The 23,945-nt window shown below is 38.1% G+C and overlaps 1 protein-coding gene across 3 annotated transcripts in view; it reads right to left on the minus strand.

Annotated features, from left to right (window-relative positions):
- The window catches only part of LOC133523252 (E3 ubiquitin-protein ligase RNF144A), a 242,828-nt gene that overhangs the window by 113,227 nt on the left and 105,656 nt on the right, over positions 1-23,945 (minus strand). For all 3 annotated transcript variants that reach the window (XM_061858734.1, XM_061858736.1, XM_061858735.1), the window contains 3 exons: positions 11,807-11,954; positions 5,051-5,192; positions 2,789-2,918 (listed from right to left, as the gene is read on the minus strand). In XM_061858734.1, coding sequence (XP_061714718.1) covers positions 2,789-2,918; positions 5,051-5,192; positions 11,807-11,954 — 420 coding nt within the window. The remainder of the gene's footprint in view (positions 1-2,788; positions 2,919-5,050; positions 5,193-11,806; positions 11,955-23,945) is intronic.

The following is a 23,945-nucleotide window of genomic DNA, read 5'->3' on the forward strand; positions in this document are numbered from 1 at the left end:
GGGTCAAATCTTGCAAGTTAAATTTGACCTACTACCCGGTTTCCGATGAAGCTGAAAATTGGCATACATATGTAAGTCGGGTGACAATGTAATATTATGGTACCATTGAGCTGATCTGATGATGGAGACAGGAGGTGGCCATAACAAAATATGCGCAATACCTACAAAATATACATCTTCAACACGTTTTGTCAACTGCCTACCTCATCATCTTCCTCGCGTTGTCCCTGCATTTTTGCCACGGCTCATGGGAGCCTGGGATCCGCTTGGCAACTAATCCCTAGAATTGGCGTAGACAGTTTTTTACACTTTACGAAAGCGACTGCCATCTGACCTTCCAATCCAGAGGGTAAACTAGGCCTTTTTGGGATTAGTTCGGTTTTTCACGATTTTTTCCTTCACCGAAAAGCGACTGGTAAATGATATTTCGTACATAAGTTCCAAAAAACTTGGTACGAGCCGGGGTTTGAACCCACGGATTGCAAGTCGCACGCTCTTACCGCTAGGCTACCAGCGCTTTTTCAACTTGCGTAGTTACTTAACTTAAAAGAAATCTTAAAAAAATCAAAATTGATATTTACTCCCACTTTGATATTTACCCGGACCAAATGTGTCAAAAATACTTGCGGCATTCCCTCGCTCAATGACCAATGATAAATAAATTGTTGTTGGACCATAAGAACCAGAGCGTGTGGATCGCAGCCCCTTTCTCTCAATCATCGTCCTATCTGTCTTTGCACTTTTAGTTCTGAGTTTCTTTAGTACCTACTTAGTTTTCAGTCTTTTTTGTACTTTTTTAGCAGTAAGTCCTGCCCGCGCCTCCATCCGAATAGAAGTTGTTAAATTACACCACCGGATGGAGCAAAATCCACTATAAAAAGCCTATGCTGATTTTTTCTTCTTTTAGATATTGGGTACAGCAAAAATCAACAAAAAAAACATTTTATACATATTTATCATCAATCCACCAACGAAGCGGCAGATGACGTTCACGAGGCTTTACGATAGGTACGTCTCTCTTTCCTCACCAGAGAAGAACCTGGTCTTACGAGTCCTCCTTTCCAAAATAGATTTTATTATGGCCCCTAGACCTCAATGTTATTTCTGCACCATTAGTGTGCCATTCGATACCTATTTCACCACGTAGACAATTGACATTTGACAGTGACAATTCCCTCTCCATTTCCGGGCCGATAAGTAACAACGGTACGGCAGTGCGTAAATATTTACTTTTTAGACCAGCAATGTACGGCGAATCGTCAATGTCAATTGCCAGCGTGGTGAAACAGGCGCCTGGTGATAAAAGTCTTCTTTTCCAAAATAGATTTTATAAAAAGTATATTGATAGTTAAGCCTCCAATTAAGCCGCAACTAAATCGTGAAAAAAAGTGCGGCCGGTTCTGGACAACTCACTCGCCGGATCTGGCAATTCTGGCAGAGTGCCAAGCAGGCATTGTGACCCTGACTGTGGTCACGATAAATGGCCCGCGTCATGTTATTTATCACCTGACGGTAAACTAATGGTGTACAAGAAGATGGTAAAAGCCTGCGGGAAGCGAGATTCAAATAGAGAGAGTGAGAAACTTGGGTTATTCGCGGACGGTCAAGAACGCAAAATGACTAGTGTAATATTTTACCTACATCGGTTATAGTCTACCGCTCTAACGGACTAGAACGTAAAATGCCCACATATTTTTTTCCGTTTTATCTTAACTTTATAGCGATGTCGACGGAGCCCCGCTTATTCTGTACTGTTTGGCCTTCGGCCATTTGAAGATACCTAACGAACCTAACCTACCTATATAAAATGTTGTGGTCATTTTGCGTTCTAGACCGTTTGCGATGTAGACTAATAGCGATATAGACAAAATATTACAGTAGTCATTTTGCGTTCTAGACCACCCGCGAATGACCAAGAAACTTTTCTACCAAGTATAGTATTTTTTAAATTCATTGGGTACGCTGACACACCTATCTTTACAGTAAAATTTTGATAATTTGGCGTTCTCCGGTTATTGTGGAGATGACATCTGTCACCCTAACATCTAGCAACGAAAATTTTATGTCGGCTGTACACACTCGCCGAGACACCCCGAGACTGACCGAGAACGAGTATGTACATGATGCTCTCGCCTTGTCTCGCCCGCTCGGTTCTCGCCTCGGTTCGCCTCGGCCGCGTGTCGGTTTTTTGCGCCCGAGTCAAAGGGTCTCGTCCGCTCTCGCGAGGTAAACGAGACCAAGCATGTACACACTCGTTCATGTAGTTGCCCGCTTACTGTATTTGTGTAAAGACGTGTTCGCTATCGGTTAAAAATGTGGTCCAACGATCGTGAAATGGAATTTTTAGAATGCTATCAAAATGAACCTGTGATTTGGGACGCAAAGCATTTAAAACATAAAGACAATATGTGAATACTTCCTGGGTTCTTTTGCGGTGCATAGTAATCATCCACCACCTTCGTTTTCGCCATGGTTTAGTAATTTTTTTTTATGATATATATGTAAGTAATTATAATAACTAACAGCACAAAGACAAACGGCAGCAGCAGTTTCTAGGTCCATCGTGGCCGATATCCTCTGTTCAAATGACGTGCACGAGTGTGTACATGGTGTGCTTTCGTCGAGAGCTTCTCGCCCAAGACTCTCGGCGAGAGGCGAGTGTGTACAGCCGACATTAGACCCAGTATGTCCTTAGACTACATATGTCCAAAAGAGAAGTATGTGCGCTGTGAAGACATGAAAGCGTAACTCCGATGTGACTCAATAGTATCAATATCATCAGCCTTACCTTAGTGCAGTACGCGCAGCCGCAGCCAGCGATGACGGTCACCTTGTCGGGAGCGGCGTCTTCCAAGCAAAGCTTGCAGTTCACCGGAGCGGCCGGTACGAAGCCGCCGCCGGCGCCGTCCAGGGAGTATCTGCAACAAATAACTATTCAATTAAACATTTTACAAAAACCCCACTATATGCCCACTCACCCACTTCTTGCAATCCTGCACCAAACTGTCTCTGTTTAGCCCAATGGTTGACTGATAGATAATGCCTTAAGGCGCCATTTGTACTTTCTAGGGGTCCGTAGCCCAATGGCAAAAAACGGAACCCTTATAGATTCGTCATGTCCGTCTGTCTGTCCGTTTATGTCACAGCCACTTTTTTCCGAAACTATAAGAACTATACTTCTATTAAGATTTTCACACAAAAACACAGTTTTACCCTCTGGGTTGGAAGGTCAGATGGCAGTCGCTTTCGTAAAAACTAGTGCTTACGCCAAATCTTGGGATTAGTTGTCAAGCGGACCCCAGGCTCCCATGAGCCGTGGCAATATGCCGGGAAAACGCTAGGAAGAAGAGACACAAAAATTGAAAAAAAAAAAAATCGGGGTTCCCCATACTTAAAAGTGACACTCAAAAAAAATTTTTTTTATCAAACCCATAGGTGTGGGGTATCTATGGATTGGTCTTCAAAAATGATATTGAGGTTTCTAAAATATTTTTTTCTGAACTGAATAGTTTGCTCGAGAGACACGGGAGAGTGGTTTGAACGAGATCTAGTAACATCTCCCCCCTTTTTGCTTTGGGTGTTAAATATGGTTAAGATAACTATCACATATTATCCTGGCCCTAGACTGGTTTAGCCCTGGCCAATGCACGAAGTGAGGCCTATCGCAAACATGAATATCAATTTGAAAATGAGAACAAAATATTTTTTTTACAATTATGTACTGTAGAGTAATTTCTAACCGGTTTCCACGTACGATAATGGTACGTACGTACGATCGTACGATGCAGCCGTAAGTGCATGGTGACTTTATCAACGAATTCATTCATAATTTCTCCATGCAATTTCACATACATTGTGTACATATTGTTCTAAGAGTAATGTTCTAAATCAACAGGAAATGTAGATAGGCACCAATGTTACATAGACTCACCTAAAGGTACTCAAAGTTCTCAAACCAAAGGCGCTATCCTATTTGACTTAGGTTATCTACGTAAATCTATTTGGAAGCGCGGTTAACTACGTAACAATGACAAGTCAAAGCATCCGTCTCTTTCTATGGAGAGGTGACAAAAAGTGATCAAATCAAATCACGACGTTATCACATCGAAATCGAACACCAAGTCGCTTATACGCCTGCTATGCGGGGCTACTACCTTTCATTAGTTCTCCCTAAACGGCATTTGGCATTGAGCATTGCATTTAACAATGACAAAATACAATCATAGGTTTTTATCAACAAACGATATGCGAAAATGCCATTGTCATTTTAGGTGGGAACTAGGTTGCCTTAATGAAAAGAGTTGTTCGTGTCGTGTAGTAATTTTTCTGCATAATTCCAACATTGTGGGTTTTATCAGTTTTCATGTTGCACATTAAACGGTAAATCTAGTACTGATATTTTATATTGTCCAGTTAGGGAGACCCATGCGGATTGAACTGGCTTTCGTAAAAAACCAATATTTCTTTTATTTAAAGAGAAGAGGCGCTGATGGTACTATTATTAGCACACAGAGAAGCATCATATAAGGCCGGGACAAAGGCAGGCCCTAATGAGGGAATATTGCTGCTCAATGGTCTCACACCAACACACGGTCCCCGACCATGAAACATGAATTTAACGGTCTCCTAGCTTAGTCGGTAGTGATCCTGCCTACGAACAGGGGGTTTGTTTCTGAGTTATTGGTGTTTTCTGTGTATTCATTATGAAAGAGCAATGAACGAGGTTTAACACTATACTCTAGCTTTGAGTTAGTTAAGATATAGCATGATATATATTACTTAGTATAGAATGCTAAGATTTAGGAGTAAAATGAAACAGTTTTTGAGTGGAGACATCGGCTAGGCAGAACAAATATTGCCAGAACACTTCCCCGATAGCACATTGATACCAAGAAGTTCTGGAAATAGAGAGATTGAAGAAGCGTGTGTAAAACGGCGGGTTACCAGCGAATACACGCATCTGTCGCCAATGAAGAAAATTTTGAAGATGTGGTCGTGCATCGGTCGGGACAAGCTTGTGGTCAGAGCTGCGACCTGCGTATCAGTTTACCTGGATCCGGCGCCGGCCAGGGACAGCAGCGAGGAGCATCGGGAGCAGACGGAGGGTGCTCGAAGACGGTTGTGGGCGCGGATCGGCTCGGTGACCTTCTCGCGGTCGGTGAGCGCGAGCACTGTCGAGCATTTGCGGAGGCCTGGGAACAAAGAAGTGGATTAGGGTTTAATGAGTACTGTAAGGTGAGGGGTCTGACTGCACGCGCGACACCGCACATAGCAGGGTCGCCAAGTAAGGTGAAGGTTAGGAGTCGAGTTGAAACGAGAGACCCTCATTTAAGCTAAACATGGTTGGTTTACAGACCGAACCCATTGACATATATATTTAAGGACGGGCCTTACGGACAATAAGAATGGGGCCAGTACAGCGGTGTGTCACGCACACAAATTCGAGCCAATCGTGCAGTCTATCCCCGCAGCGCAATTGGTTAATGAGTTCCGTTAGACGAATTTGTGAGTGACACCACTGAACTAGCACCATTCTTAATGCCCGTAAGGCCCGTCCTTAGATATATATGTCAATGACCGAACCAGTTAAAAAACAGGTTTATAATTTGTCAGTAAGTATGTGGACGATCGTACGGAGACTAGGAGGCCAATTCTTACGAACATTTTGTTATCATTGGCGCGTGCATTTCGCTCGTACATGTTCGTAAATGTATTTACGCAAGCGAGACGTATATACTAGCGAATCATAAAAAAAACTTCCAAGTTGGCCTCCTGGTTCCAACGTGAAGCACCTTACAAATTAAAACTGAAAATCGTAGGTTATCTTGCCCTGTGTTTCACTGTAACAGAAACAAGCGCTTGTTAGAAGAAAAAATACAACTTCACAGTTTTTTTAATGCGAACGAGCACAGAAGCGAAGCTTTTTTGTACCTTTAGCAAAAGCCGTCGCGGCGCAGTTTATCAAAATGTCCACAACGCAATGAAATGGTTGACGGCTGGTGACGACTCACTGATTAATTATAAGTAATCGCCAAAAATATCTCTTCGCTTAGAATGCTTCATATAATGAAACGGAAATTAATACAGATCGTATCTGGTCCACCTAAACTACTGTATTTAACAAATTATATACTATACACAGCAAAGCAACGATGAATACGAGTACATTAGCGCCCCGACTTAATGGTGTTTACAAATATCGCACTTAGGCGTGATGAAATATCCTCAGTTGTTCCACGTAGGTATAAACAAAACTAGGAACAACTGTAACAAGTCAAAATAGACTGTAAAAGTATACGATAAAGTACAAAATCCAGTGTTAAAGGTGGTAGGAGCATGGCATAATTTCTTGGGACAAAGGGGTTTGGATAAAAGTGATGGAAGGATGGTGTCAAAGTAAAAGTGCGCCTTTTTGACGACCGATCTGGCCTAGTGGGTAGTGACTTTATATATTATATATATCGTTGTCTAAGTACCCTCAACACAAGCCTTATTGAGCTTACTGTGGGACTTAGTCAATGTGTGTAATAATGTCCTATAATATGTTTTTATTTATTTATGTGCTAGGAACAAGTGACTCCATTATTACTGAAATATTACGTTTCGATGTGTTGGGAAAAAAGGGACGAAGAAAGCTATACGGAAAGATATTTTTCAGTCTAATATTTTTGCACGCTGAGTTCTGCAACATAACTAATTTAACCTCGAGGCGCCCTGAGGCTTAAAAAAAGTCTGCCATTCCATTTTAAGTATTTTAAATCTTTCTTTAGATAAATGAATATACATTTGTTTTTGCAAGTTTTAATGAGTTAGAGTGGCTAGAGAATAAGTGACACTGGGAAATGTATACATCATCATGATACCATAGTATCAATTGGAGGACTACTAAAGGCATTTGTAGGGATCGTTGATTATTTTATTTGGGGTTATTTTCTTAATTTTTAACGTTGTTTCCTGTCTTGCCTCATATTTTTATTGTGAATAATAATAAATATATATCTTAGCCCGGCCGGTCGACCTAGGTATCGATGGGCGGATGTGGTGGACACGGATCTACGCGAGCTTCAGGTTGAAGACTGGTGAGAAACTGCACAGGACCGTGATCAGTGGCGAGCAGTAGTGTTGGAGGCCAAGACACACTTTGGGTGGCTGCGCCAGAGGAGTAAGTAAGTAAGTAAGTATATCTTAGCTCGCAAGTAATGCATACATTTGTTCTAGTAGTGCATCGAAAGCTTCCAAGAAGCCGCATTAAACGAAGGAGGCGAGCGTGTTAATTGCCAATCAACCTGGTTGCCAAGTTGACTTAACTTCGTTTTATTGAACACCGTGTGAGTTACGACCGCCTTAATCGGACACACGTTAAAGCGTTATCTATCTACTGCCTTTGTAATAAGGTTGTTTATACGGTTTACTTTGTGTGCACTGTTAATAGAAAATTCTTATATCTTATTGCGAAAACATAAGGTCCAAGGCTAGTCAGTTAGGAGTGATTACAGGATTCAGGATAATTTGTGTAACTTGAAATATGAGTTGTAAGTGTTGCAGGGGCGGCGGGTCCATACAACTCGATTCCCACCGGCTTGCCTAAAATTTATTGCTACATAAACCAAACTTATATATCATCATTAAAATTAAAAATATATCCATAATGAAAACACTACGTATTACATTACCTTGTAATTGATAACACGATTTACTAAAGCACTAATCATAACAGGCGCGCGAAGTGAAGCTAAGCTTGACTATTCATTCATGCGCCACTACACAGATACGAAAACTCACGCACACGCTCATAAAGTTTGCTATAGAGAGTCCACGCGAATGAGCTTCAAAGCAACTCGGTCTTGTATCGGGTTATTCATTTGAATAAAAACCTTAAACGTAATAGCATAAGGTTTATATTGGAAAAATGCACGCACATATTCATAAAGTCCGCGAGCACTGAGGGGCCTACCGCGAACACCGTAGTACGCAAATTGCGGGCTACTTTCTCTTTTACTCCAATGGCGTAATTAGGGTGAAAGAGAAAGATGCTCGCAATTTGCGAACTTCGGGGTACGCGGTAGGCCCTCTGTACACGGCCGCGATAACGTCAGTTATTATAACATACTGCTTCATTTGAATTTAAACCTTAAATACAAACAGGTAAGATTTATATTGGAGTGTAATGTTCACAATTTTGAATCGAGTGGCGTTTGCCGCGCGAATGCTTAATATTGCCATACAAAAACATTGAATTGAATAAATGGGTAAAATTGTACAGTATTTTGCTATCATTGATAATTTTTTTTGTAAAATCCTTTAAAAAAAATGATGACTTTTAATAGAAAAATCCAAGAATCTTATATAGTCTCAAGTTTAATAATTTGATAAAGAACGTTTCTTCAAAGAAAGTACTGTTTTAAGAATTTGTGTGTTTGTGAAGACTCCCGTCCCGGTTGTTACCAAGGCTTGTTGTTATTATTAGAGTTTTAAATGTTTTTATGTGATTTTACTTACGATTTTACGTGCACAAATTTATATATAAAGTTACTGAACCAGTGATATTTTGTATGTTGTGTGCATAATAGTATGGCAAAGGTGGTTATACACTAACTGCAAAAGGTCGCACCCAAGGACACACCTAGCGCACGCCTCACTTTTATCATGAAAAAAAAGTACATAATGTTAAGGTGTTTTTTTGTTCAGAGTTGCCTAGCCAGAATTTTCACGCGCCGCTACTGAAGTGTTGTAACCCTCTTGGAGTGCTATGGGACTGCAGATGGATTACGGAGCAGGAAGATACGACGGTATATTTACAGAAATAATAGGTAAGTATATAAGATTATACAACGTGTCTCTCTGGACATTGACCGAGATGCCGAGTAGCGTTCCTTCTCAGGAATGTTCTAGTATGGTAAATTATTTGATTAGATAATAATAAAAATAAAATATTTTAAAAGTTTAATTAATTGATGTAATTCTTGAATAAGTAGGAGCATACTGTATTAGTCGTTCACAATGACGTTAAGATGGAAGTGACGCTAGTGACATGAGATAATCTTTAATTAACGTGTATCTATCTACATACAGGCTGTTTCGAAGTATTATATCATTAATTTCTCCGTTAGTACTGTGGCGTTTGTAATGAGACTTTGAACAGGTCAGAAATACCCTAATCGACACGTCCTATTCATCCATGTCCGAGAATAGACACTTTGTATATATTTTGAATACATTTTAATTTTTCTAATGGAAAATATTGCAAGATTTTCTTCATAGACAGTTCTGTTTTCACGTTGCTAGACGGCGGATCGGACGATGCTTCTTACTGAACTGAACAGCAAAGTATTAGAAATAACTGGACATAAAGCTGAAGTGTGAAAAACTGATTAAACAACTTGTGATCAAACTCAAACTTAATACAATTTAGTAGTTTATCTGACGAAAAATTTACTCCGAAAATTTCATAACGCGGCAACGGGCACAAGACGTTTTCCATTAAATAGTTTGAAGGCAAAACACCAAACATAATTTAAACAAGGCTTAGACTAAGGGTTAGCATAGGCCAATATAAATGTGTGAGGCCAAAGTAAATATCTACATAACTCGTAATAATGTAGAATTGAATACCTATGGCACAAAAGGCACGCCGTCTTTTTTTACAATGTTAAAGCAAAATATACTATTATTATTAGTATAAAAGTAAATTATATCAATTTATAAGACAAGAATTATATAATAATAAGAATTATATAATTATAGAATTATATTAATTTATAATATAATTCTATATTATAGAGTATATAAGGGAGAAGTAGAAGAGGGAGCTGGAAGGGGTAGACCTCGGTGGACTTTTTCTGATCAAATCGGGGAAATCCTGAAGAAAGGCCAGGTCAAGAGCACCCTAAACCGACGAGCGTGTATGAGGAATGTCATGAAAGTGAAGGAAGCGAAAGAGGTATGTCAGGATCGTAGCAAGTGGAAATCCGTGGTCTCTGCCTACCCCTTCGGGAAATAGGCGTGATTATATGTATGTATGTATGTATGTATGTATGTTATAAGACAAATACTAAAAAAAATCATTTAGCTAGGCGATAAAATTATTTATAGGCAAAAAAACCTCACGTTTCGAATCAACGTGAAAAATCTTCTATTTCTCACCCGGACTTTGGTCTCAACAATGGCAATGCCTCGAACATATTTATAATGTATGACATCATTATCAACAGGTGGCTGAAACAATCGCATTATATACGGACGGGGCATAAATATGTACACAAGTGTGCAGCTGTTTCTAGAAATAAATAAACCGTCGATCTCTCTGGCCAATGGAGCGACTAAATACCGCTGTACAGTCGACGAAATTGATTATTTAGCAGTTTACGGTTCACTTTACATTGACCAGTTCTTAGCATAGCACACGTATGTACAGTCGAGTTCATAAATATGTATACATTTTCTCACCTTATCGCAAAGGATTAAGGTGAAGAAATGTATACATATTTATGAACTCGACTGTACAACCAAATTTACATGAACCGCAAATTGTCAAAGAATCAATTTACTCAACCGTGCAAACGCAATTTTCTGAAGATTTGCTTTTATATGAGTTTTATTTCAGTCACAAGTGATGTAAAACATGCTCAGTAAAATAATCATCGACTTACAACGTTGAAACTTATCTAATATACAGAATAAAATGCGTTTGTACGGGACACCTTAGAATGCCTCTGATGGAGACCGTAGGCGACTATAGGCGGGTTGGTCATAGGAACTCTGTGATAAAACAACGCATTTTCGAGTTTGGATTACGAAAAACCTTTAAACTTCTTTGGCGGAAAGAAAAGTACAGTCGGCGATAAAATCTGGTATCAAAAATATATTCTAAGATGAGACAATAAAATTCTAAAAAAATAGTTCTTAAGACGCATTGAAAGATCGCGACCGCTGTCATTCAAAATTTAGTGGTATTTATGCATTCGGATGTTTACGTTGCAAGTCTCAATCCAAAAGCAAACGTATCACTATTAAAATAAAGTTCTATTTCTTATCAGGAAAGCGGGAGACAATTGAAATACAAAGTGATTCCGTTTTATATTGATTAAAACTTTACTAGCACTTATTAATTGGGTAATGGATTGGCGTGGCGCCGAGAACGTCTACTTCTGCTAAGACCATCGTAAACACTGTAACACTGTACGTAAACTGACAATTATAAAACTTTATTGCAATGGCATAAAGTCCGCTGAAGACTGCCTTTGCAATTATAAATTAATTATACCTCTGCAAAGCGACTACTTACGAGAGTCGGTGTTAGTATCTACTAGTGTATTTTATCGCTTAATAGGTGCATCCAACTAGGTCTTGGTCTCCGGTTAATTTGAAGGCGTACACAACTACTCAGCGGAACTCTATGAACATTGCTGTTTGCCTTCCAATACAAAGCCGCTGTACGGATGACGTCAAGCGTCAACCAGAGGTCAGAATTCAGTCCTTTGATGCACCTTATAAAACAAAGTCCCCCACCCCGTCTGTATTTTCGCGATAAACTCAAAATCTACTGGACGGATTTTCATGCGGTTTTCATCTATCAACAGAGTGATTATTTAGGAAGGTTTAGGTGTATAATTTGTGCAAAGCCGGGGCGGGTCGCTAGTATACAATGAAATAGTGCCAACAGTAAACCTCAGAGACAGCAATGCTCGCCGCGATTTCGAGCCTCTACTGAAGAAGAACTTACCACGAAAATCTATACCGTTTACGCTTAATTCAAAAGAGAAAAATAAGTGGACCAACGAATCAGGGGTTTGGTTTAAAGTCTCACCTTCAAGTAGCGGCTGCGGCTGCGACAGCACTGAGTCCCGGGACGCAGCCCTGCGGACAGGCCGGGCGGGCCTCGCCAGAGACTTAAGGCCTCCGCTGAGGATCAGTTCTAGCGCCCTGGCTCCGGGGCCCGTCGCGCCTGCTCCCAACTGAGGACAAAGAGGTTTTGGTTAAATATAACGTTCAATAAAATACTTAAGACAGATCATAGGGGTGAAAATTAACCGGCAGAGATCCCTCTCAGATTAATTGTAAGTTCCCTATTTAACGTATTTGAATTATTTTCATAGATGTGGAGAGGATAAATAACACTTTAAATACGTCTGGATTAGCCTTCTTCGTACCTATTCTAAATTTCAAATCGATAGCTAAGTAGTTCTCGACATATTTAGTAATGTGAGAGACGGGACGGACAGAATTGCACAATTTTAGGGTTCCTTTATACCTTTTGGGTACGTAAGATGAATCATTAGTATTCACAGACTGACAATTCTGAATACAATAAATGGCGCTTATTAGTTTTATAGGATTACCGCTATTGTATTATAATAAAGATGTTATTAAAATACAGCAGTGGCTATAGTAATAATAGGTATTATTACTCATAAATAATATTATCCTTGTTACATAATACTTATTATATTTTATAACAGGGTCTCTTACCTATTTATATTAAACGGCCTCACATTATAAAGAGATAATGAATGATAAGTTAATTAAATTACACATTAAGAGGCTGTCAACACCCAATGTCCTTGAAATTGATGTTACTTAAACAGTTTTTTAAGAAAGACTATTTGTTTTAGTCAAGTCAGAAAAATATATGTTCATATTAATTATATTTCAAAGACCGTGGTTGTACTCGATACATGATTGAACGAAATCGGCTCGATAGAAAATAATTGCAAAGATTGCTCTTAAAATCACAATTAAACGGTTTTATGTCTTTATTGTTTTGACTTATGGATCTGCAATTAAAATCACAATTTCAAAACATATCTAAACCGCTATTGAGTAAAATATTACACTAATAATCCACTTTTTTTTATTTAAATATTTTTCTTATTATTCCCTTGCCCAGGCCCAGTAACATGCGACAGTGCTATCTCATTTACTCCAATACAAATAGACAGTGTGCGCGCTTTAGGTATTGACAGCCTCTTAATAGACTAGAGCTTGTTGCGAAAATTAGTCCACCATTTTGAAAACAACGACCCAGGAGCTCTGTCAAAAGAAAGCATTCATGGCTGCTACTCTGGGCTATAACCGCGATAAATCAAAGTTCGTCAATTGCGGGCATTTTTCTCTGTTAGGGGGCGTCCATTACTCGCGTCATACGTTTTTGGCTTGTTTTAGACCCCCCCCCCCCCCTCCCCCATGGTGATCTTTGGTGATATTTTCAGGACCCCCCCCCCCCATCCAATATGACGTGTATTTTTTTCGATAACTAAAGAACAGTTTTCTAACAAATGAACCTAAGTACACGTGTTTTGACAGTTTGGTTAATTGAAGGGCGGAAAACTATTATTTTTATTTTATTGACTATAATACAGTATAGCACAGATGAAAAAAAAAATACACGTGATACGTGTCCATACCCCCCGTCCCCTGTGGTGATCATTGGTGATTTTTTGCTGACCCCCTCCCCCCCCCTATACAATATGACGCGATTAATGGACGCCCCCTTACTCTAATTACGTCTTAGTCAGAGTAAAAGGGCAAGATCTCCACAATTTGCGAAATTCGGTTTTAGCGGTCGGCCTGACCTCCACCGATGACCTTATAGTATAAAGTATTCGTTGCCCTCAGTATTGTATACCATTGTCTGGGGCGGCTCGCCGTTTAAAAGACAAAAGGAATAAGTTTAAAATATATTAATTCTACATTTATTGGGAGCGTGCACGACTGTCACGCAACCTAGTGTCCGCAAGTCTAGGGGAAAACGTCAATCACGCAACCTAGTGTCCGCAAGTCTAGGGGAAAACGTCAATCACGCAACCTAGTGTCCGCAAGTCTAGGGGAAAACGTCAATCACGCAACCTAGTGTCCGCAAGTCTAGGGGAAAACGTCAATTCACTACATCTTATAAAACTACTCCAAAACTAAAAACTACTGAACGGATTTTCATACGACTTTCATCTATCAATAGAGTGATTCTTGAGGAAGGCTTAAGTATATAACTTGTTAAGGTTTTGTGTAAATTGTTTGAAATATAACGATGTTGTCGGAAAAAATCACGCTGGCTAGGAGCTTTAATCGAAAACGCTGCCTAATCCGTTTGAGCTATAACAACACAATGTATGGTGGGGTTGTTTCTCATTCATAGGTCTAAAAAAAGTCCGCGATGTGAAATGTCTATCTTTTAAGGATAACTTACTATATCCATTCTTAACTTGAAGCGCTGGTGGCCTAGCGGTAAGAGCGTGCGACTTGCAATCCGGAGGTCGCGGGTTCAAAGTGTTCAAAGTTCAAACCCCGGCTCGTATCAATGAGTTTTTCGGAACTTATGTACGAAATATCATTCGATATTTACCAGTCGCTTTTCGGTGAAGGAAAACATCGTGAGGAAACCGGACTAATCCCAACAAGGCCTAGTTTACCCTCTGGGTTGGAAGGTCAGATGGCAGTCGCTTTCGTAAAAACTAGTGCCTACGCCAAATCTTGGGATTAGTTGTCAAGCGGACCCCAGGCTCCCATGAGCCGTGGCAAAATGCCGGGACAACGCGAGGAAGAAGAGAGATTCTTAACTTCTAGAAAAAGATCACGTAATATGTGGCATTTTCAAAGCTATTTACATGGATACATTATTAACAATTATCAAAATAAATACGTTAGTTATATTAAGCTTTTCATGCAGATTACAATGGTCCCTTACACCATACAATTTAAATGAATATTTCAGGAGTAATCGTAAATCAAAGTTTCATCTCGAGCCATATAATTGTACGAAATGCTAAAGACGCTCGGCAGTTAGTTAAAAATTTTACCACCTTATGCGCTGGGATCGCTTTACTTACCCCCACCACGCACTTCGCACGGTCCCAATAGTAGCGCTGACAGTTTTATATCAATATTGCGTATGCGTCCGTGATTTCTTCTAACAATTCTATACCTACGAAATCGATGAATATTGTTTACAACTTTACATGCGTCCCAACAGCAATAATGGAATAACCTACGTTAATACAACATTAGTTTGCAGGTCATGTCCCGATGGGCATTAACATACAATCGTGCACACTGTTTGATCATTCGTAAACCGTATCGTAAAGACATTAAGGTCCACCTATGGTGAGTTAAACGCGTTGCTGTTATACTGTCCGCAAACCAAACTGACGGTCGGGTTTGTAAAACTTCTCATTCACACTTGCATGATCGAAGCAGGAGTGAAAGAGATGGTAATATGATCCCCGTCGTCAATTTGGTTTGTGGAGAGTATAGTACCATCGTAGACACTGTGAACTGATCATACGTGAACTTTATAGCCATGGACTTAAGGTCTATCGAAGGTCAGTCGAGTCCATCAATGTTACAAATGTTACAATGCCTGGGATACCCCACGCAGCGTATTTATCGGATTGATTAAGCATATTCCAGTTGATTAGCTATAATAAATACCGTGTTTGTATGCAGGACTTTGGATACAGAAAAAAATAATGATTGGACGTATGCTTCTAGAATCCACAATGACAACATTCTCGGTTGTTGATAAGTCTTTCAAGTGAGTCAAACACATCTTCTAGCTTCTTCCACTGGTTATAATTTAACAACGCTCAAATTACTGAACGTATACCTACTCCTAACCTTTGAACTACCTCTTTTCATAACCAAAATCATAAGAAAGAGTACTCACAACCTTCCCTTTAAATAAAACTATTATATCGAGTATAATAAATTAAAAATAACTTCCAGATACGTTTCGAGTCGTGGGTAACGGAAGACGCACCAGTCTTACATAATTTTATTTCATACCTGTCGCGGTAACTGTTGACATATATATATCTAAGGACGGACCTTACCTTAATAAGAATGGGGCCTGTACAGCGGTGTCATTCATATGAATTCGAGCCAATAGTGCAGTCTAACGCCACAACGCGGTTGGTTGATGAGTTGGCATCACGCGGGCGATTGGTCGCAACTAGTTATGTCAGATTGCACGATTGGCTCAAAGTCGTGAGAGACACCGCTCAACTATCACCATTCTTAGTGCCCTTAAGGCCTGTCCTTAGATAAATATATGTCAATGATATCCTCCCTTTGTTACGTCGAATTAAAAGTAAAACTTTCGAGGTGGCTCTGTCTTCTACAGTCAGCCTCAAAATGATGGTGAAAGCACTGACAGCCAGACTGACCAAATACATCGGAAACCTTTTTTTCTAATGGTTTCAAAGGTGTGTTACGATACGATATACTTAACCACATCGGTCGTCATTTTCAACTGGAAGCTGATTGTGCATAAGTTACCTCCATCTGTCCTCAGATAGGAAATAGATGTTATATAATGAAATAAAACCTGATCAATCGCATACGGATGGCTTGCTCAGCAAGTTGATGTCGTGCCAAGTAGCCCGGCCTCAGAGAAACAGTTCCGTAAAGATTTCCGGATTTCTTATTGGTTATCGGGCCGTATCGAATGCAGTTGTAGCGTTTTAAGAAAATTGCACGTTCGTCGTGGTGCAGTCACGCTTTAACATCCATAATCGATAAATTCGATATATTTTATATAAATATTTTCTTTTGTTATTAGGATTCGTCTAAACATTCGTGTTCTAATCACTTACTTTTAAATAGCAAACAATATTTTATATGCAAACCCAAAATAACGATTAAGCTGATTGATAAGTTACGCTTTCTACTAAATTCAAAATTCAAAAATTTATTCTGCAAGTAGGCCTCAAAGGCTCTTTTACAAGTCAATACAACATTTATAGTAACATCATATAGTGACATGAAAAATACATAACAACGTTTATAAATACAACAGCCAATACCTGGGTAAACATTACATTATAATAATCTTAAAATAAATAATTACTACAATACAATAGAGATGTATAGTCTCTATGGTTAAAAACACATTAAATCTGGAGATGTAAAAGGTCCCCAATGTCAGAGTACTAATACTAATAAAATTTGGAGGTGTAAAGTCTCTCCAAGTGTCAAAATAAAATTTATACTAAATAAATAAACCGCGTCTGGACTGTTAAACTAGCAGTCTCATAAACTAATGCTACAGAATACATAACTAGTATGTACCAAGTCAAATATATTATATACAGTATGACAGAGACGTATAGTCTCCACGGTTAATACATTAAGTTTGGAGATGTATAAGGTCCCCACGGTCTGAGAAAAATAATAATACACAAAAATACTAAACAAATGAAAAAATGAGGCACAAGTTACATTTTCCTGTCCTCTTCTTTTAGACTCGAAAAACTTCCATCACACAATTAAGAAGACAGAAAAAAGCAGACTAAAGAATAGTGCTATTCTCAGTTATGAAAGTGAAATAATACTTCTAACTATAGAAAGTTTCTCTACTCAATCTGTGGCGCATCAACACAAGTTGGTATAAAAATAAACCGGCCAAGTGCGAGTCGGACTCGCGCACCGAGGGTTCCGTACAAACCTGTAGGTATATAAGTAATAGTTCACGAGTCATATTCATTATTAAAAATATTTCGATTAACTAAAAATTTACGGTTTTCGCAACTTTTCCTTTATCTGTGCTATAAGACGTTGCTTCGTACCAAATTTCAAGATTCTGAGTTCACGGAAAGTACCCTGTAGGTTGTGATTCCCTTACCAGTGTCGAAAATTTGCGGAAATTTGCGGCAGAAACGGTTGTATCTTTTCTTTATTGCGTTGGCTTAGAAGTTTGATTTTTTATCAGCTCCAAGGGACAGTAGACCTGAGTATTTGGTATAAATTCCAGCTTGATACCTCCACGCGTTCCTGAGAAAAAGGGTTTTAACAGACGGACAACAAAGTGGTCCTATAAGGGTTCCGTTTTTTCCTTTCGAGGTACGGAACCCTAAAAACACCTACACGCTCACTAAGCACTCTCACTTTCGTTCAAGAAATGAGTGGTCATGACATAAACTTCTTGTGTGGCTTGCATCTGCATCGTTAACGTTTAACGATTTGTTTACTTCCTTATTTAAAAACATCAGGCATTTTGATTATATTTTGCTAAACGACCAAGGTGCTGTGGAACTTATAAACTGCTTATGCGTAAACATTGTTATGGCATTTTTTATTTCCTAGTTGCATTTTCAACTACGATGGGCAGGCAGTGTCAAAGAAACAGTTTATCTACAGATTCTATTATCTCCTTTATTGATCTTCAATCTTAGATTAGGTAATTTACTCGTATAATACTCGTATATGAAAAATTATATAGTACATTGTGCAATGGGATCAGGACCCTTCTGGTAAGTGAGATATTGGAACCGAGTTTGCAGTATTCTTACCCCGGAGTTACACACAATGTTTTTCGTCACACTTACGAAGAAAAACTAAATTTTAAGCGAAATAATTCTTAAATACGGTGACATTTCAAACATTCGTCCGCCATATTTTTCTATTATTTATTTATTTTCAGGGGTCGGACAAAAAGTGCGGATGACGTAAAAATGACGTAATCTTGCACACAGGATGATGTTTGAGTTTGTATTTAAACTTCCGTGTGACATGTAGTAACAAAGTAGTATTAATGAAGTAACAAAATAATCGTAAATAAATCCATGGAATTAATAATACAGGTGGTAGGGTGATGTAGTGAATAAAATAAATTTCACGAAACTTGTTACCATAAGGTATAATTATTTGAAATTAGTTAGAACAAGTCTGTGGGATTGCCACAATATTCAAGTAAAGATGACATTTTAGAGCGTTTTCGTATACATTAGTAAATATAAATTTTAGCTAAATATAATCGTGAAGATACAATAGCTAAACAATAACGAAGTCAATTTATTGTTCATCTGATTGACAATGTGTCAGTCAAAAACGTACTTACTCATTTCAAGTGGCGATATCGTTTAATAAAGAGGTTGATAAATGATAAGTGATAATTGTTTATGAAAATCAAAAATACTATTTGAAATCATCCTATAAGTGGTTTGACGTCATCCGCACTTTTTGTCCGACCCCCGTTTATTTTATATAAATTATATATATAGATAAATATACATATATTGTATGTATTATTTATATACACGGTTTAACACGCGGAATCCGAAAGATTTTCACTTCGTACTACTGAAGCCAAAAGAAGAAAATATGTTATATGAGTTTAAGTAAATTTCGAGAAGAAAAAATTGAATTTTTTCAAATTTTTTTGCATGTATTTGTACATAAAAAGTTAATTTTATGGTAAAACTGACACTCAAAATGAATTTTTACGATTTTTTTAACATAGTAGTAAAATCTAGTTTTTGCCAAGGTTACTTCTCACTTTTTGACATCTTTCAATAAGGATATTTAGCCATCAAAAAGGAATTTTGCACTAAGTTAAAAAAAAGAGTTTATTTATTTATCGGTATACTATGAAACTAGGCGAAATCCCTAAGATTTTATATGACATTTTAGGCTCTAAATCTGATCAGGAATAGACTGTTAAAATCTTTCGGTTTCCTCATGTTACACCGTGTATTATGTATTTTGTTGCTTATGTATGTTAAATTATAGATAAAATTTGGTGTTATTTTTTATTGACAGTACCTAGTAGTAGCTATATAGTAGCACCGTCCACAATTTCTCTGCTTTGCCTTAAGGTTGACTGGTAGAGAATGCCTCTTGGCATTAAGTCTGCCTTTACAACGAATTTCATCCATAATTGTACATCCATGTCTTGATTTATCAAAATATTTATAAAGTTTTAAAGATTTATAAAGTTACGTATTATGCTTATATAGGCCAACCGCCTTTTAAACACATTACTTATATGTTATTTTCCGAGTTCAACAACGTTGTTTTATTCGTTTTTATGCTCAATGTTATTTAATCAAAAAACTAGTTTGACACAAAAAATACTTATTAAAATTTACATTCACTTTAAAATTCATTGTTTACATTGAACTGTCAAAAAGTAATTGTTGTGACAAGTCAACTGGTATGGCCACTGTGTTTCGCCTTTAGGTCCATTTTGTTTTTTTTTTTTTATACCACGACGGTGGCAAACAAACATACGGCCCTAGTAGCTACCTACCTACCTCTGTAGTAGATAGGTACTTAAAATTGCAGTAATCTTGCAGTCATTGTAGTTTCTCAAAGCTTAGAGGATAGTTCTAGAATAGTTACTTCTATTTTATTTTTCATTCTTGTATCTTAATGCTAGTAGTTTTTAATTTTGTTTTGTTTTGGCTAAGGTTAAGAAATTTAACATAGGTACAGTCAGCATCAAAAGTAGCGGATGAAACAACGCTCTAAAAGTATCTGATATTCCGGATAACTTTTCCGAATATAGATAAATTTCTAAAATTCGATTCCAAAAGTATATATTTTACAGTCATCACTTTTCGTTAAGCTGTTACAGACTGGTAGATACTTATGAAGCATTATTTGATCCGCTACATTTGATGCTGACTGTACAAGCGTGGTATTAGCAAGTTGTGTTGTTGTGTTTGCCTATAATTGGGTGAATACTCCGATATGATTTTTGTAGTTATAATTGAAGTCCATTTGTATTTGTATTACACCTGTTGGCAAACCCTAATAATTAATAAATAAATAAATATACCCATGGGCATATATATTTCAAATAAAATCATACATTTCACCGTTTACAAGCAAGTGCGATGAAAAAGTAAAATATAGAACAAGTATTCAAAGAATAAAGCATGTAATGCTTTTGGCGAATATGTTTTTTTATTCGGACCGAGGAGATTGGAAGAATCGCGACCACTGACATTAATAATATAGAAAACGTGTTTGAACTGTAGGAGGCAGCACAGAAGCCGTCAGATTTTTGGCGCGAGGCGTAATTGTGATGTTTATTGTTGCGATGTAGCCCACAAGATGGCAGAACCTACTATGCACAAGAAAACACGTGACGCGTAAATGTACATGTTTATGGTTCCGATTCAGGCCACAAGATGGCAGACCCTCCAACGTGTACGGTCCCTATACAAAGGGCAAGTAAACCCCAAGATCACTATTTTGCAATAAGTTTCACTTGTGAAATCGTGACTGGTAATGATGTGGAAGTTTCAAATAAAATCAGGTCGGACCAAATTATACGTACTTCTAAAAATATCCCTTTTTTATCTGCAACTTCAACTCTAGAGTAGCACAAACCATCTGGCACATCATTAACATTTTTAGTCGTGTTATCGCAACCATAATCAAACCATTACCATGAGCACAGACAACATCAAGTGGTTTTCGTGTGTGTCTGCGAAAAGATATCGTTCGATTCCTGGTTATTGTCGACTGATTACTTAACTATATTTATTCTTCTTTTTTTTGTTTGAGTATTGACTGCTTTATTTTAAAATGGCTTACAGTTACATGTAACTTCGCAGTATTTTAATTCATAGTAGATGTCTTTCATCTAAAGCATAGGTTGATGATTGTTAAAAAGGTATAAAACCTTTAGGAAAAAATCTAGTCCCGAGTCTAACTCGATGCACAATGTGTTAGACTTTATACTTTATAAACTCTTTGACGCAAAGCGATCTGAAGACAAAAGTTGTCTCGGTTATTTTATTAAAACCTCACGAGACCTTTATCCGCAAAAATAATGTGACATGTTATATGCATGTGTACCTAATCGGTCCGTGCAGGTAAACATTACATGCGAACATAACAAGTAATTAATTTCGCAAACATTATTTCTTGACTAAGATATTTCCTTATTTACTCGCTGATTAGCTGGCATTAGTTGGCAGAAGATAGTGGAACTGTGATGTCATGCAATTGTTATCAAAGATAATATAGATGGCATAACCAGTAATAAGAACTTGCGTGATACGGACTAAAATATGACAGATGGCGCTGTATGCTGCCTCATGCTGCCGTTGGCAACGATTTCCTAAAGGCCAATCCACAGTCCACACCATATACGTTTGTAGCACATCACCAGCTCTGTGCGGGGATTCATATCCACTATTCGCTTGCATTACTTGTGTAACATTCTTAACCATTCATGCGTAGGGCTCGCAACATAAACAATATGCCACTTTTATTTCGATATTATTTGAAGGTAAAAAAAAAATCATACAAATATAAGCGAAAATGTTCTCTTTTGAGCAACGCAGTAGTTAGAATAGGCTATCCACCTATCATAGCCACAGCCGCTAGTTTTGTATTGAGTTGTTATATGCCAAATCATTTCTTTATTATTTTCATAAGCGCACTCTATTTGATTTGATTAATGTTTATCGTGTTGCAATCTGCACATTATCCAATTTTCCATTCAACAGCCAGTCAACTAACTCGTGTCACCTTTGGGAATTAACCGAGTGTATAATTGTGTTAAATCAGATTACACACGTGAGTGGACTGCGTGTTTATCAACGATACGTTCTGATTATTGTACTGTAAATATTTGTTTTGTGACGTCAGCGAGTGTAAGACGCTTATTATAGTTTAGACCAACTGATAAGGAGTTTAAAACTTTATGATTATTTTGTAGGTCATTGTCTTTATATAGAGTCTTGAAGTAATTATTGGCTCTTGTAGAGATAGTATATTGTATTAAAGTAGAAGTGACCACAATGCCATGACAGGCCAGCACAAGTGGCCAGCCAGCCATGGAGTACGATGCCGCAGCCCACAGAAAGGGCAATAAAAAGACCCGCCCGTAGTCACGGGCGGCGATTTGACATCGCCTAAAAACCAAGAGGTTGGAAAGGCACCTCATATCTCCAGAATGGAGACAAGAAAGAAGGAAGGATTGGCTCTTTTACTGTACGCCACTTATCCCGGTCCTGAGTCTGAAGTCCCTCCCATCAACCTCCCATGTGATGCATTGGAAAACAACCTTTCTTTGACTCTATGTCATTGTAAATTCTTATCAATAAAAAAAGAATGTAGCATAACAAACATTATTTATTTATTTTAAGCATTTACTTGCAATCAATTTGACAGACAAGGATGTAATGTACCCAGTGATACGAGAAAAAAGCGAATGCACTAGTTTTTAGTTGTTCTCAAGTGTATGTTAATTTGGCTGTTTGTTTACCAAAACGGTACCAATAACCCGCTTTCAACGCGCTCTTTAATTTAGGTACGTAATATATTATGATATATCCGCTATTAACTGTGAACAGTAGATAATAAAGCAATTAATATGGAAATTCATGTTTTTTCTCTTGTTTTTTGGTCGCTGTGCTGCCGCTACGCGTACTTTAATGTTGAAAATTTTGGGATTTCGGAATTTATTGTTGTTTATAAGCGAGGACTAACAGTAGTCCTTTTATGAATAATATTTTTGTCCTTGCGTAAATAATACATTTTCTGTTGAAGCTCTTATTACGTTTAGAGTATAGACTCTAAAATACTATTGGAGGTGGGTTTAAAAGTGAATTCACTCAAAAATCCAAATTCGTGGCCTTGAAATTCATCACATTCTTGCTTTCGTAATATGATGGTCATGTAGAGAGTCCGCCTAACCGCTGGCTCCTATTTCACCAACTCGACTATAGACACAATTCCCAATATATTCTGGGTCGGCAAGTAACAACAGTACGTATGTTGTGTTCACATGTTGGATCAGCAATGTACATCGAAGTCGGGCGATGATTATTAGCGTGATTGTGATACAGGAGCTTGCACGGACTTGCTTGACGGCAAAATGTGGAAGCGCCCACCATAATCGTCTAGCTCGTTACTGCCACACTTAACATGCGGAATCTGGATCTTTTTAAACACTTCGGCCCCTTAGTTACTTATGCTCAAAAGCAGGGCTCTGTACCGGTCTTGAAATACCTATGAATATCCTTTTTATTTCGTTCATTAAAAACCGGTTAATTGATGAAACGCAAAATAAAAGTATGTTCTCTCTCCGTACCGGTAAGAAGAGAGAATATTGTTTTGCGGGGAACGATATAATACCGGTTACTATCGGAGACTCGGTTAAATTCGTTGTCATTCGTGAAAGACATCAATACTTACTCGTTGTATCTCGCTTC

Source organism: Cydia pomonella, chromosome 12, assembly GCF_033807575.1.
Source record: "Cydia pomonella isolate Wapato2018A chromosome 12, ilCydPomo1, whole genome shotgun sequence".
NCBI classification, from domain to species: Eukaryota; Metazoa; Arthropoda; class Insecta; order Lepidoptera; family Tortricidae; genus Cydia; species Cydia pomonella.